Source organism: Notolabrus celidotus, chromosome 14, assembly GCF_009762535.1.
Source record: "Notolabrus celidotus isolate fNotCel1 chromosome 14, fNotCel1.pri, whole genome shotgun sequence".
Taxonomy (NCBI): domain Eukaryota; kingdom Metazoa; phylum Chordata; class Actinopteri; order Labriformes; family Labridae; genus Notolabrus; species Notolabrus celidotus.
Window position 1 is genome coordinate 22,340,123 of NC_048285.1, and position 14,122 is coordinate 22,354,244.

The 14,122-nt window shown below is 39.6% G+C and overlaps 2 protein-coding genes across 2 annotated transcripts in view; both read left to right on the forward strand.

Annotated features, from left to right (window-relative positions):
• The first annotated feature begins 1,467 nt into the window (after positions 1–1,467).
• On the forward strand, positions 1,468–2,264 carry LOC117825638 (late histone H2A.2.2-like). The gene is made up of 2 exons (XM_034701551.1): positions 1,468–1,599; positions 1,792–2,264. The coding sequence occupies exon 2, from the start codon at positions 1,799–1,801 to the stop codon at positions 2,213–2,215; it is 417 nt and encodes a 138-aa protein (XP_034557442.1). The 5' UTR covers positions 1,468–1,599; positions 1,792–1,798; the 3' UTR covers positions 2,216–2,264.
• A 2,669-nt stretch (positions 2,265–4,933) lies between these two features.
• The window catches only part of ppp1r37 (protein phosphatase 1, regulatory subunit 37), a 46,584-nt gene continuing 37,395 nt past the window's right edge, over positions 4,934–14,122 (forward strand). The window contains exon 1 of the mRNA XM_034700401.1: positions 4,934–6,758. Within this exon, the coding sequence (XP_034556292.1) occupies positions 6,017–6,758 (742 nt within the window). The 5' untranslated portion in view covers positions 4,934–6,016. The remainder of the gene's footprint in view (positions 6,759–14,122) is intronic.

The window sequence follows — 14,122 nt, forward strand, 5'->3', positions numbered from 1 at the left end:
ATGGTTAAGTTGCGCGCCCCTATAGCGGGTGGCCCGGGTTTGAATCCAGCCTGCGGTCTTCCTCCTGCATGTAATTACCCCATTCTCTCTTAGTTTCCTACGCTATCCACTGTCCTCTCCTTTATAAAATAAAGGTTTAAAAGCCCCAAAATATAACTTAAAAAAAAAAAGAGAGTTGTCCACTGTTAAACTTTTCTGGAGCTAACAACAATATTGTGTTGTGATGGAAAACTCTCCACTTTTATTAAAAGGGAGAGACTGAAATGACATGATTGCTGAAAAGAGTGTGTATGCATTAAAAAAGTTTTCCAAAGATTGAGCTTCGACTCTTGGTTTAATCAAAGTGACTCCCTTAATAAAATAAGAAACCACCACAAAGAGAACACACCTACTCCCTAAAAACACAACAGTAAAAACATTGGTTGTATCTGGATTACAAGTCTTAAAATGCCACAAAGACCTTTGAATAATCCCCGTTTATCTGTATATGTCCCTGGCTGTGTTGATGCTGAGTTGTATGCTGAGGTACGCAATGAGTCATCACTCCCCCAAAGCAGTCAGTTAGTAAGCACAGCAGGCACTGAGGGAGACAGACACAGTTAAGCACCTCATCATAAACTAAAAGATCACGACACCATTAAGTGTGGTTTGATAAGTGCTCTGTCATTAAGAGGAAGTCATTTGAGTAAAATACAAAATAAGGTCAAACTGCAACAGGGAGTGTATCAAATCAGAGGCTGGTGCTGCCATCTGCTGGTAATGTTTGTCAATACATTTAGAACACCCACATTCAAATTCATAACATTTTTCCATGTTTTATATCTATTTACATGATTACAGTGAATTATTCATCATTAGAAGCATGTGTTCCCTTGAAGGCAGCGGTATTCAGTAACTATGACACTAAATTCTGTGAACTCAATTTTGAACCACTAACATTTTTCCATTTACAAACCACATTTAAGAGGGAAATATTGTATAAATTGTGCTTTAAGTACATTTAGAAAATTCAATTAAGTGACAAGTGACATTAAGAATTAATTATTTCCTCCATTATTAATTAATAGACTATCAAAATGTTTACGCAATATGGTATTCAGAATATTTTAGCCTGTTTTATTTTGAAATTTGATGTTTAAAGTCACGTAAAACCTCTGCTAAATAAATCAAATACAATTTTTGACCCTTGATCTTCTATTGAAGCGACAAGCTTAAAATTGAACTCAATTAAATTTCAGCGACAATCTCTGTTTGCCTTCCTTTTTTAGAGAGAGATGGGGCTTTTGATCACATTAACAGGTGTGTGGCATTTGTTTAATTTGACTTATTCCTCAGGAAAAATAATGTGTCATTCTGAGCAAAACACACAACATCTTTCTTTGCATCAAGACACACAAGTCTTCTCTCACTAAGTGCAATGATGAGGAGAGGGAACATTCACATATGAAACAGTTCTTAATGTTGTCAGATGGTGGTAACTCCAGGCAGCAGAGGAGCCAGGTGTGAGCAATCAACAAACTACCACCTGCATCATATAAAAGCAGTCACCTGTGTTTCAGAGAAGCTGCTGTCTCAACTCACAGGAAGAGCAGGATACTGGTGAGTGTTTGACTTTGATGTGGTTTGACCTTGAGAGCAAGGGGAATTGATTGATTGTTCACTTTTAGAGGGTGTAGGCCTTCTTGCTTTTCTCTCTGCTTTAAGACAAAAAAAACTGGCATGGAATCAGTCTTAATCTTCCTGTGTTGCTTTCCAATTCATGTGAACTGAACTGAAGTCTCTCTAAATCAGATTAAAGATGTCTGGCCGTGGGAAAAAAGCTGCACCCAAACCCAAATCTTCAGTGACCCGGTCCTCCAGGGCTGGGATCACATTCCCTGTAGGCCGCATCCACAGGCTGCTGAGGAAAGGCCGCTATGCAGCGAGGGTTGGTAACGGCTCTGCAGTCTACCTGGCCGCTGTCCTGGAATATCTCTGCGCTGAAATCCTGGAACTGGCTGGAAATGCCAGCCGTGACAACAAGAAGATGCGCATCGCTCCTCGCCACATCCTGCTGGCAGTGAAGAATGATGAAGAGCTGAACAAACTGCTGGCAGGGGTCACGATCTCAGAGGGTGGTGTCATCCCAAACATCCAGGCTACCCTTCTCCCCAAAAAGACCAAAGGGCCCAAGGATGATGTTCCAGCCAAAGATGTTGAGTCTCAAGACTTTTAAATGCTAATCTACTAACTTCGCAAATTTTAATAAAGTGTTATATTTTTAAGTATTTGTGTCATTTATTTAAGAGACCCCATGTCCCAATGGCAAGGAAATGCCTAATTTCCTACTTCTGCACAAAAGTGTGGCTTTCTGGGGAATATAAAGCAGCAGCAAATTAGAAGTTTAGTTGGCTCCAAATGTCAATTTTTAAAACTGATTTTGCTGTGACCCTAATATGTACAGGCTATGACTTCGGTTTAACAGTCTTAAAATCTAAAAATGTAGAGGCCTTTCACCAAAAGGAAGCCAATTAAGTTGACGTCTTGGTAAATGAGCTGAAATGCTTGAGGGTTGAGTTTATCTGAGATTTGCTGGGATTAATGAGCAAAATTACTTTAATATGTATAATGCTTCATGATATTTTATGAAGAGGAGCCATAAACTCATGACTTAACACTTCTGTTGACCGAGTGCTGCTCAACCTGACAGAAAAATTGAAATAAGATCATGAGATGAAGTTTCCATATTTGGAAACTTGTTGCTGTTTTGTGGTAAGATATTTCAGGCATCATGCGATCTCTAGCAATGCTGCTTTATCTGTGTGATTAGAGCTTTTCTCTTGTAATATAACTTTCTGGTGCTCTAGAGGAAAACTATATGTGGGTTACTCTAATAGGCCAGACCATTAAATACCATGCTGCCATTTCCCAAACTAATGAGGTAGGTAAAGTGTATTTCTAGGTTTCTTTTCTGCATTTCAAACTCTGGGGATATAAGTTATGGTTATCTGATGTTCAGTCAAGATTTTAAAAAACTGAACTAAAACTGTTAATGGAAGGGGTGAAAAAAAAAATGGTTGCATGTCTACTTAGGGCCTTCGTACCAACACAAATATAAAGTTACAAGAAAAAGCAGAGTTACGACTAGCAGCCTTCTCAACAAAGATCAGAAATAACTATCTTGCTGAATAAAAAAGGGCCCTGAATGTCATTAAACAAAAGTTATTAGTGCATGTGTCCAAATAAATGTGGAATCTACGGACATAAAAACCTGAGGGCTTTACCTGGACACTTATTGTCCCTCAGTCTGTGACATATACTATAGACTGTGTCCTTCCCCCCCAGTGTAAACTATGTTTTGCTCTTTCTTTTATTTTCTCCTTACCTTAATCAAATACATTTGTTCTTTCTTTTCATCTGTATACATTGCTTTGTGTACATAACTTGTGTATTTCACTTACTGTATGCAGATGGGTTTTTAAATTTGCATTATTACAAACAAAGAGGAAAAAAGTTAAATGACAATTGTAGATAGGAAGATGTGAGTATTGATATACTTAATTACTAATTTTACAGCAGAAAACACAGTTTTTACTGGGAGAATTGTTATTGTGGATATCTAAATGTAGCCAAACTGCTGATAGGAGTGTATTCGGATTACATGTTAAAACGACTTGCCATAGTGCAATAATATAACTCTGATAATTAACTGTATTCTGTAACATAATTATACCCAGTGCTGGACAGCAACAGAGTAAATTTACTTGAGTACAGTACTTAAGTACATTTTTTGATTATCTGTACATTACTTGAGTATCATTTTTTGAGGGAACTTATAACTTTTACTCCGCTACATTCAGAAGACAATTATTATACTTTTGACTCTACATTTCTATCAGTGCTCTAGTTACTCACTACTTTTGCTTTGAAGTCAGCTCATGAATTTCCTTCTCTTTTCTGAAATCTGATCCCTAAGACAGTAAAAAGTGCTTGTGTAGCTGTGTTTGTCTCAGTGCTTTAGTCATACCTGTATATCTGCATACAGTAAGCTAAATACACAAGTTATGTACACTAAGAAATGTATATATGTAATAATTGTCTTCTGAATGTAGTGGAGTAAAGGTAATAAGTTCTCCAAAAAAATAATACTCAAGTAAAGTACAGATACTCAAAAAATGTATATCAATCAATCAATCAATCAATCAATCAATCAATCAATCAAGCTTTATTTATATAGCACCTTTCATACAAATCAAATGCAACCCAAAGTACTTAACAGCGATTGAAAAACGAGAAAGAAGCAGAAATGAAACAATGGCAAGACAAATTAGGGGACAATAATAATAATAATAATAATAATAATAATAATAATAATAATAATAATAATAACAATAATAATAATAATAAGAAGAAGAAGAAGAAGAAGAAGAAGAAGAAGAAGAAGAAAAATATTAATAATACAAATTAAAAATAGGAACAACACAAAATAAAATAGAGACCAATGCACACCAAAAATAAAATAGGTGTAATTAGAATAAGTTAAAGCATCAAAATTAAGAATAATAATAGTTAAACTAAATAGATTTAAAAAGGGATACGAGTTGAAAAATAAAACTAAGGCTAAAAATATCAATAAACCTGAGTAGATAAATATAAATTAAATAAATGAATGAATACATACAGAAAAATAGAATAAGATAACAGTTAAAATTACTAAAATAATAAAGCAACATTTAAATCAATATTATAGTAAAAGGTAGGTAATAAAATTGTTAAACCCTACATAAAAGCCAGACTGAATAAATACGTTTTTAGTTTACGTCTCAATAAGTACAGTACTCAAGTAAATTTACTTTGTTACTGTCCACCACTGATTGTACCCCATAACCTCTAAAATGTCTCTGTTTATGCCTTTTACAAACCCTCTGTAACACCCTGCGTTTGCTGAACGTACCCCTGTGGGTAACGACGTGCTGACGTAAGAAGTGTGAACAACAAACAGTTGTTGGACTGTAACAAGCTAGCGAATGGTATCGCAAGAAGACAAGAACAGGTTCAGCGCATTTCTCCCGGAAAGGGACAGACCCATGGGACCTGAGCGGGTGAAATACCTTAATAACCTCACATTAATCTGCACTATTACTGCCGACAGGTGTGGTAGCTTTGGAACTGTTCCCTTGTGCTAACGTTAGCCACCGAATCATGCTCATTGCTCGAGTGTGAGAGCTTTCAGCGTTACGCCTGCTTTTTTTCTCTTCTGACGACCACTGCTCCTCGAGTGTTGAGATGCGAGGGTGAGAAACAAGAGGAGAATATTTCCCCTTCATACAGAAAGAATGGACTTTGTCGAGGGGGAGCAGAGAAGAAGCAGGCATGCGACCTTACACGGGCCTGGACGTCATTGTTGAGCAACAATTTTAGCAAGCTAGCCCACATTAGCTCGGTCAAATACATGCAAATGAATCGGTTCGGTGTCGGGCACTAAGCTCACTTTGCTAGCGTAATGGAGGCACCCTGAGGGACTTGTTCATTTGGACTGATTGTTGTGGAGCTCCTAAAACAACCGTGGGCAATGTGCTGACGACCTGTGAGTCAGCCGTCGGTTTTCACTTGAAGCATAGGACACGGTTGGTGAAAATAAGAAGCGTGTAGTTGCCTGTAGTTGAAAAGTTGTCTGGATTGGCATAACAAAATAATTCCTGTAACAATATCTCTTTCGCATAGCTATCACGCATTCCTCATGTTGATATTTGTGTGAAATTGCACTTTAACTAGCTCTCTTTAAGGGTGCACAAAGCCACCTGTAATTTGAGGTTTGGAAAAATGATGATTTGTTTTTCCCCTGCTACAACTAACTGTTCGAAATACAGGTTGTGATTGCACTTACTCATAACTTACAGGATAGGTGCCCATCTAAGTAAATTGTTGCTATAGGTTAGATACAGACTTATCCATGTCAGTTGGTCCCAAGTTACTTTTTAACTATTTCTAGTCTGTCTGGCACAGGTAATGACTGAGTTTCACTGGAAATGAAAACATGAATATCGAAGAGCAGTGTCTAGATGTGTGCAATGTTAAGACAAAAAGCAATGTGGATGATGATCACAACACTACTAACAGTACAGAAGGGGTCACACCCCGGATATCTGAACTGATGACGGATGCCAACACAGAAATACAAAACACTGTTCCCACAGAAGTCTCGGAAACCTACCTGATGCCTCAGCTCACTGACAACCTTCAGGCAGCCGAGCAGGACAACCAGCAGGCTCAAGAGACGCTGCAAATTGATGAGGTCAATGGGAATACAAAAGGCAGTAACAAAGACACCCCTGCTGTAGTGAACCCCACTGACCTGATATTTTCTAATGATGAGCAGCACAAGGACAACATCGAGGTGGAGACTATCAAAGAAGAAAAAGATGGTGAGCCTGCAGAGTTTGCCGGGGATGATGGTGGGGACATGGACATAGGTGTGGATCTGAGTCTTGATGAGAGCGGGGTTCTAGATCCTGAACCAACAGACAACTCGGTATTCTTGGACAATACTTTAGACTCCGAGTCCAAGCTGGATGTCCCAGCTGGCAGCACAGCTGAGAGCCCGTCAGATGCAGACCTGAGTAGCAGCACAGAAGCTGCCCCCACAGACCAGGCTGGACTGTACCCCACTGTGGAGGAGGGGGACGATATACACAGGCAGAGTGGCAAAAGGGTAACATTCCCCTCAGATGCGGATATAGTGTCTGGTGCAGTCGAGCCCAAGGACCCCTGGAGACATGGTGAGTTGATTGTTGCTGCATGTTCCTATGTGTGAATGACTTTCTACTTATTGTCTTTTGCGCCAGTATGAACATGTTAGTTCAATACACTTTGCCAGGATTTATTCTCAAAGGTTTTTTTTTGCAGCATCTATTTCAAGCTCCAAATCTACAGAGGCTTTCACTCTTTTCAAAGGGGTTTAAAATGTGCCCTGTCATGGTCTATAGAGCAGTTCATATGAAGTCAATAAAAACATGATTGTTGGAAGGATGTTGACAGTGATACATGAGAGGTGTGTCCACGAGAGGAATGTCCTTTTGTGTCTTTCTTCAAGCTCGTCATCTCATGTACATCAGTACTGCAGCCTGTTGAGTCCTCAGGCAGCACCTATGCCCCTCCCCTTTTTTCAAACACAAGTTCATTTCTTGGTCGGATGGTGAAATAACTTAACGAAAAGCTGAGTCTGCAGTGTCTCCCTCCACAGCTAAATATCTACACATAGGCCCAGGCCTGTGCCATTTAGTGAGAGGATCCGAGCACTCCTTGAGGTGTGCCGTTAGGGTTCCTGTTTGTTCAGTAAAAACACGTCTAGAGGAAGCTCGGACAGGATAGGGCTCTGCCTTTACCGTGTTGATACAAGGAACCAGATCTTAGGACAAAAAATAGGATGTTACTTTTTCTCTTGTGAGAATTAATCGTAAGTGCAACACTGTGCAAATGTTTTAGAATGAATAGCAGTCCCTTTTAGACACATGTTTTGATCTTTGAAAATGACACATTTAAATGATTACAAGTCAGAAAATACAAGACAATAAATAGCTTAAAAAAAACACATGCACGTGCAAAAGAAATGCTTTCTCACAATACAGATCATATGGCTAAGCATATCTGTTATTGTATATCCATAGATTGCTAAATTATAATAGTATTACAGGAGTATACATCTTTTCCTTTATGATTTTAAAAATCCGGATTCAACTTTGTCTCTACATAAAGAGTGGACCAAGAGAGTGGGCCCAGTGTTGCCAACTCAGCAACTTTGTCAGTATATTTATCAAGTTTTCAGACCCCTCTAGCGACTCTTTTTCAAAAAAGCAACTAGCGACGAATCTAGCGACTTTTTCTGGTGTTAAATGGAGACTTTTGGAGACTGACGTGAACGCATGTATCGTTCTTACTCTACTCAACGAGCAGTGGATGCTGCTGTGAGTCGCTCCTGGCTGCATTCAGAGGAGGCGTTCATCCTTCAGCATCCAGACTGTTAATGTATCACGCATGTACAAAGACACCGGTGGCTGATCCTGCCTACTGTCTCTTTTTGGTCCATTTAGATTGTTAATTTAGATTATATACAATAAACATCCTGAAAATTTTATAGTTGAAAAATGTAACGTTTTACTCTGATTTGTTGTAGGCACCTTAGTGTAGTTATAAACGTATTTAGAGTGTTTTTATAACCTCTTTTAGTCTCTCCCTAAACGTTGCATGTCCATTACAATTCCATTTATGCAAATTAAATGATGACGTCATTTCGCAACTTCTTGCGACTTTTAGGACAGCCAATAGCTACTTTCCTCACTGAGGAGTTGGCAACACTGAGTGGGCCAATCATTTATTTATCTGTCATGTCAACCAGGAACCAAGTGGATGTCAAAATGACTGTATTGTCCCTGATTTGAGACTGATGATATTTATATTCTGTAACCAGATGTCCCTAACTGTTTTTCATTCATTATGTTGTGTCCTGTTCCTCATGCAGACTTGAACGGCACTTTCGTGGTAGTTCCTTGCTTATTCCTTTATCTCAAGATTATTATATGTCCACCGCTGGAGGCGTTTGCTTCTAGTATTGTGGCGGCAGTCGACATGGTTACATACTAGACTTTAGTTGAAGAAGATGTCATAATGCATGGTTGTTGGGACTCTAAAGCCTCCCCCACGGTCTCGGTGTCTCTGTGGCCTGTGTGGTTTTAAGGTTAAGCCATTGAGAGTGCTTTTTCTTTCCTATGTAGCCTATAAAACCAGAGATGTAGGCCAGGACAAGGCAGGGGTCAGTGATACAACGAGGGGGAAGGGGGGATTGAAACAAGGGCAAAGCATCAAGGTTGATATGCATGGACAACACTGTTTCATGTTATCCTGTGTACATGGATTGTTGTATTTGTTGCTTTACACACTAAGTGTAGTCATGAAATGTATTCTACCCTCTTAATGTCATTTTACATTTAGCTTTCATGCCACTTACATCCCTTAACCAATCATGTTGCTTTTACAAAGGTTCCATGTCAGTGTACCTTTTCAGGGTTCATGCTAGGCATCCAGTCTGAGAGTAAACTGGACATGAACTATCTTTAACCCAGCTCCACGGGGGCAAAGTCAAGGCTGGTTAGCCAGGATTGCTAAGACCTTATGAAACAACTGGCATTGGGAACAGTCGAGTATCTAAGTGACTGTGTGGGCTCCGATATTTTATCACAGCACATTTATCATTCAGTCTGTTTAAGTTCCAAAGGTCTGAGTGATTGTGCCATTAATGTGGAGGGGCACAGACACTGGATGGTGGAGGAGGAGTAAATCCCATGATGTCTGTTCTGTTTTTATGTAAACAAAGACATAACTCTTTAGTACATTGATCTGAATAGTGTTAGTGTAATAAATTCGACAAGTATACTAACTTCAATTCCAAAAACCCCCCAGATTTGACAGAATTTTTCACCCGTGTTGTTCTTTCTTTGTGTTAGTTTGCTTTTAGACTAGGAATGTTCAACAGTTGAAACAATTCTTTGGTTTTGTTCTTTAAAGAGCAGTTTACTTTTCTATGAGGTGAATGAAGTCAGCCTTTTATAGGTTAATGAAGGGATGTCATAAAACTAGAGCTGGGCGATATTGAAAATTATGTTATCAATATGAATCATCAACCAAAATGCTCCCATACATGTGACTTACAACCTGCAGGAGGGTTTTCAAGTTCCTCTGCTCCTTTCTTTGCCATGACTACCGCTGCGCTTGACAAGTGAGTGTGGATTGAACATGCGGTCATCACGTGAACACGCGCAACTTTTTTCATCAACCGATCCGCGGACCACGTCCGTGCCGAACCGTGCAGAGGCATCCGTGCGGATCACGGATCAACAATGATCCGTTGCACCACTATCACACACCCATACATATACGTACATACATACACATACACCGCATGTTACACACAGACATTCATATACTAACCTATATCAAACCTATATACCCACTTATTCTCAAGTATACATACACATACAATACAATAAAATGTTAATAAGTTGGAAAAACATGTAGTCACCCACTTTAAACATTTACCTCTTTCTTTCTATGTGTTGCATCTGTTATCTCTCTTGAGGACACACTTGCTCATATGACAGTCTGTCTGAGTGAACATATGTATTTATATTTTGGTAAAAGTCCAGGAAATTAGATATATCTGAATCTCAACTCTGAGGCTGCTGTGTGCTTCATTAGGTGCACTATGCCACAACAGATTCATGATCCACGCAGAGCCTTTTTGTGCCGAGCTAGTGTCAGGTTCTCTCGGTCTCTGTCTTATGTCATCCGTCAGAGACGTAGCAGCCTGAGCTTACAGAGCTGAAAGCTGCATCCACACACAGTTTGAGTTGCAGCTGCAAAGAAAGAGTGGGATGGTCATTGAATGTCCACAGAGCAACATACAGCATGTGTGTTTTAATTACTGTTATGAAATAAGCTTCTGAATAGCAGTTAACTGAGTGGAGGGTAGATAGCTGCGATTCAAAACAAACCCCTGGGGTTCAGGAGAGAACAGAGTGGGGTGAACAATGGGAGCCCGTTTGGAGAAGGGTCATATTTCCATTTCATTCTTGGCACTGTGAATACTGCAGAATTTGTGTCGAGGTTCATAAAAAGACCCAAACTGCCCCTGGGAGCTACCTTTTGTAATATAGTACAGCTATAGTAAAAGTTTAGTGGTATTGACGTACTCTTTCAGCATACTGAAAGTAGTACGAAATGTCGATCTTGTTTTTCTGAGGATGATAGTAACATTCCTTGAACTCTTCAACCTCTCCTGGTGGAGACTTTTAGGGGTAGCTTGTATTTTTCCTCTCAGCCAGGACAAATACTACATCACATCCTGAGATTCCTGAACTTCCCAACATGCTGCGTTGCTTCCCCTGCTCCCTTCACTCCCATATTGCTTCTTTTCTCTGGCTGGCAAATGCAGTCAAGACACTGTTCCGGCTTGTATCAGGAAAGCAATGGATTATGCTTGAAGCGTAAGAGATTATCTTTATCAGGTTTATCAGTTATTCAAACACTCTTACATTGAGGTAGATTACATATGGTGTGTGTGGTGGTTTGTGTTTTTGCAGCAACCACAGGCATGAATAGAGAACTACACCTTATCAACCAGAGCACTGCAGCTGTATATTAATATAGATTCTTGTACAAGTTAGTTGAAGCCTTGCAGCGCAGACAAATCCTTCACATTAATAATTGTTTATCCTGCAAGCCACTCAACTCTTTGGCCTACGTGCAGCTCCGTCTCTCGTCATCAGACCCAAGGCCCACTTGGCACCAGGTTGTTAGAGGCTCAGTGACCCATGAAATGTTATGTGTTGTGGCTGTGGCCCAAGTTACATACTGATAAGCATAGCTTTCAGTCCACAGAATGGAAAACCTTGGCGTCAGTTCAGGTTGCACAAGAAGATTGGATTAATTGGCCGCATGATTATTATTATTTTTTTTTTATAAAGCCAGATTTCAACCAATGAAATCACTTTTAATAAATTGTGCAATGGTTTTAAAAGTATTTAATATTCCCCAAACATGCCCGTCTGTTACATTCAGGCGTGCAAATATCCATCTTCATCTTATTGGAACAGACATGGGTGCAAATATTTGAGAGTTCAGTCAGCTGTCTAGGGCCAGCTGGCAATGCCAGCTGTCATACTGATGTCATTAACACCCCATTTTCCATTAAAACATGAGGAGACATGAAGTGAGTTCACACGATTACTTTGGAGGATAAAATGGACATAAACAAGGCTCAAGCCTCTAATGAACGAAGTGTTTGATGTTTTGCCTGTTATTAAGGGTGCAAATCATCTCTGGGTATTTGTTCCTTTTATTGATAATTCTTAGGGATGCACCAAACATTTTAGGCCGAAAATGGCCCAAAAGTGCATTTTCGGTTTTCGTCCAAAATACTTTTATCACCAAAACAGAATGTTGTGATGACGCAAGCAAAAACTGTGGCCAGTATGCGCTTGTCTGGATAAAGGTCTGCATCAGTTATTCCTTTAATTGCAGCACTAAAGCGTCTTCTAAGCAAAGAGGTTGAGAAGGACCACGGAGTGAAAACAATGAAAAGTACACTCTTAATCTTTCATCACATGTTTCACTGAGATCTATTCGGATCCTCTGCACTTCATCGTGGCTGTACTTGAACAGCCTGAACTCAGCGTTATAAAGATCGTTACTTGGATGTGTAAATAAAGCAGCGCGCACGAGAAGTGATCCAGGCCGCGATGGATGCAGAGAACCTTCTTGGAGACGGAGAAGTGCACAGCGCAGGAAAAAGGACTTGTCTCTCTGAACCAGATGAGGGGCATGCACCCTTGCTTTCTGATATGTTCAATGAGATTCTTGATTTTAGTGAGGTTAGTACACAGCCAGAGCCATAAATGCAATGGTATGGGAGACCGGGGACAGTTGTAACATTTTTGACATTTCTGTCTATAACTTTGAGCTCTTTTAACCCAGTGTGTTCAAACTGCTATACAAACTAGCTTCAAGTGTCTGCTAATAAATGGCCTAGAACATGCCTGTGCAACACAAATAGAAAATGCATGGCTTAATCTCAAATCCAAGGAGTGAAATGTTACAACTGTCTCCCTACTAATAATTGGCCTAATAATTTGTTTCGGTTTTCGACCTTGGTTTCCTCATTTTCGGCTTTCGGTTTCAGCCAAGAATTTTCATTTCAGTGCATCCCTAGTGTTGAACCAATAACTTCCTCTACTTTATAGAGGTAAAGAAAGACATTCGCAGGACAGTTCACACATGAAAAAGTGTAGCTATACAATCTACCTCACACTGCACAGCCCATACAGCGAAACACACATCCAGTCTTCTTATCTAGTTTTGCTGTTGTTGTCCTGAAATGGCCTGCATGCTGAAGACGGCAATAACAAAGAGGTCACTTGGAAGAAGACCAAGAAACCACGGAAGTTAGTGTTTACAATTTTATTGAAAAGTATATGTGCAGTGGAAGTCGGCGAATGTTCGAGCAGATGTCGGAGAGGGTGACTTTCTTAGACTGCTCTTTGTATCCTTCTTCTTTTCACTATATTTTTCAGCAGCAGTGAAGAATGAAAACTAGGAGGTGGATTTAAAATTGCATGACTTCCAATAATACTGGACTGACCCTGCACTCCAAAAAAGACAGACCTATTCCAGGATCATATATTGAAGTGACTGGGGGCATTATAGAACATCAGATCTCATGTCGTCTGTGCTGATTATATTGTAACAAAATATGAGCAACTTTGAAAAAATCTGATCCGGTTAACTTTCGCAAACAGCTTAAATGTATTGTTTGACAATTTACAAACTGACCATAAATGTTACATTCCCACATCCCTGAATATACCAGCAGACTGAGCACCTCCGTCTTCTCAGATTTCAAATAGCTTCTCAAGTGTTGCACGGTAAACATTACAGTGTAAACATTAGTGTTTGCTAAATAAACTGCGTAATGAAGACGCTGTTTTTACCTTGCATTTTATTGTTTGGATATTTACTAATCTGACCAACAATACACACTAATAACCAAATGTCTGTGATAAAATGACACCTTCTAATAATATCATCCCTCTAGGGTTAGCTCTATTTTAAACATCCATTCATCATACATGTCAGCGTGTCATGTACCTTTTTATTTGTCTTGTAAATAGGAGACGTGTGTGATTGTCTTGGGGGTTGTTTTGTGTTGAACTCACTAACCTTGTTTCTGTTTGCACTACAGCCCTGTCTGGAAATTACCCTCATGGCTTGGGATCAATAGTAATTGATAGAATAGTCAAACATATTACTCTTACTCTGTTAGCTGGGCACTGCTTGCTCTCTCTCATGACTCCTCAGGATGCTGTAAGTGACAAATAATACATTCCCCACAGATCATCCAAATCACCCTCTCATGTAAAAACAGGTAAAGGTGTTGTCTGTACATCATGTCATCCAACAGCTGGTGTGACAGATCTTCTTTTTCTGTTGGCGGCATGGTTTCATATTTAAACCATCACAGTTTATCTCGATGAATTGCAGTGCACACAGTTGCGCGGTTAAAATGTCTTACACAACCACAGACGTGGAGTCA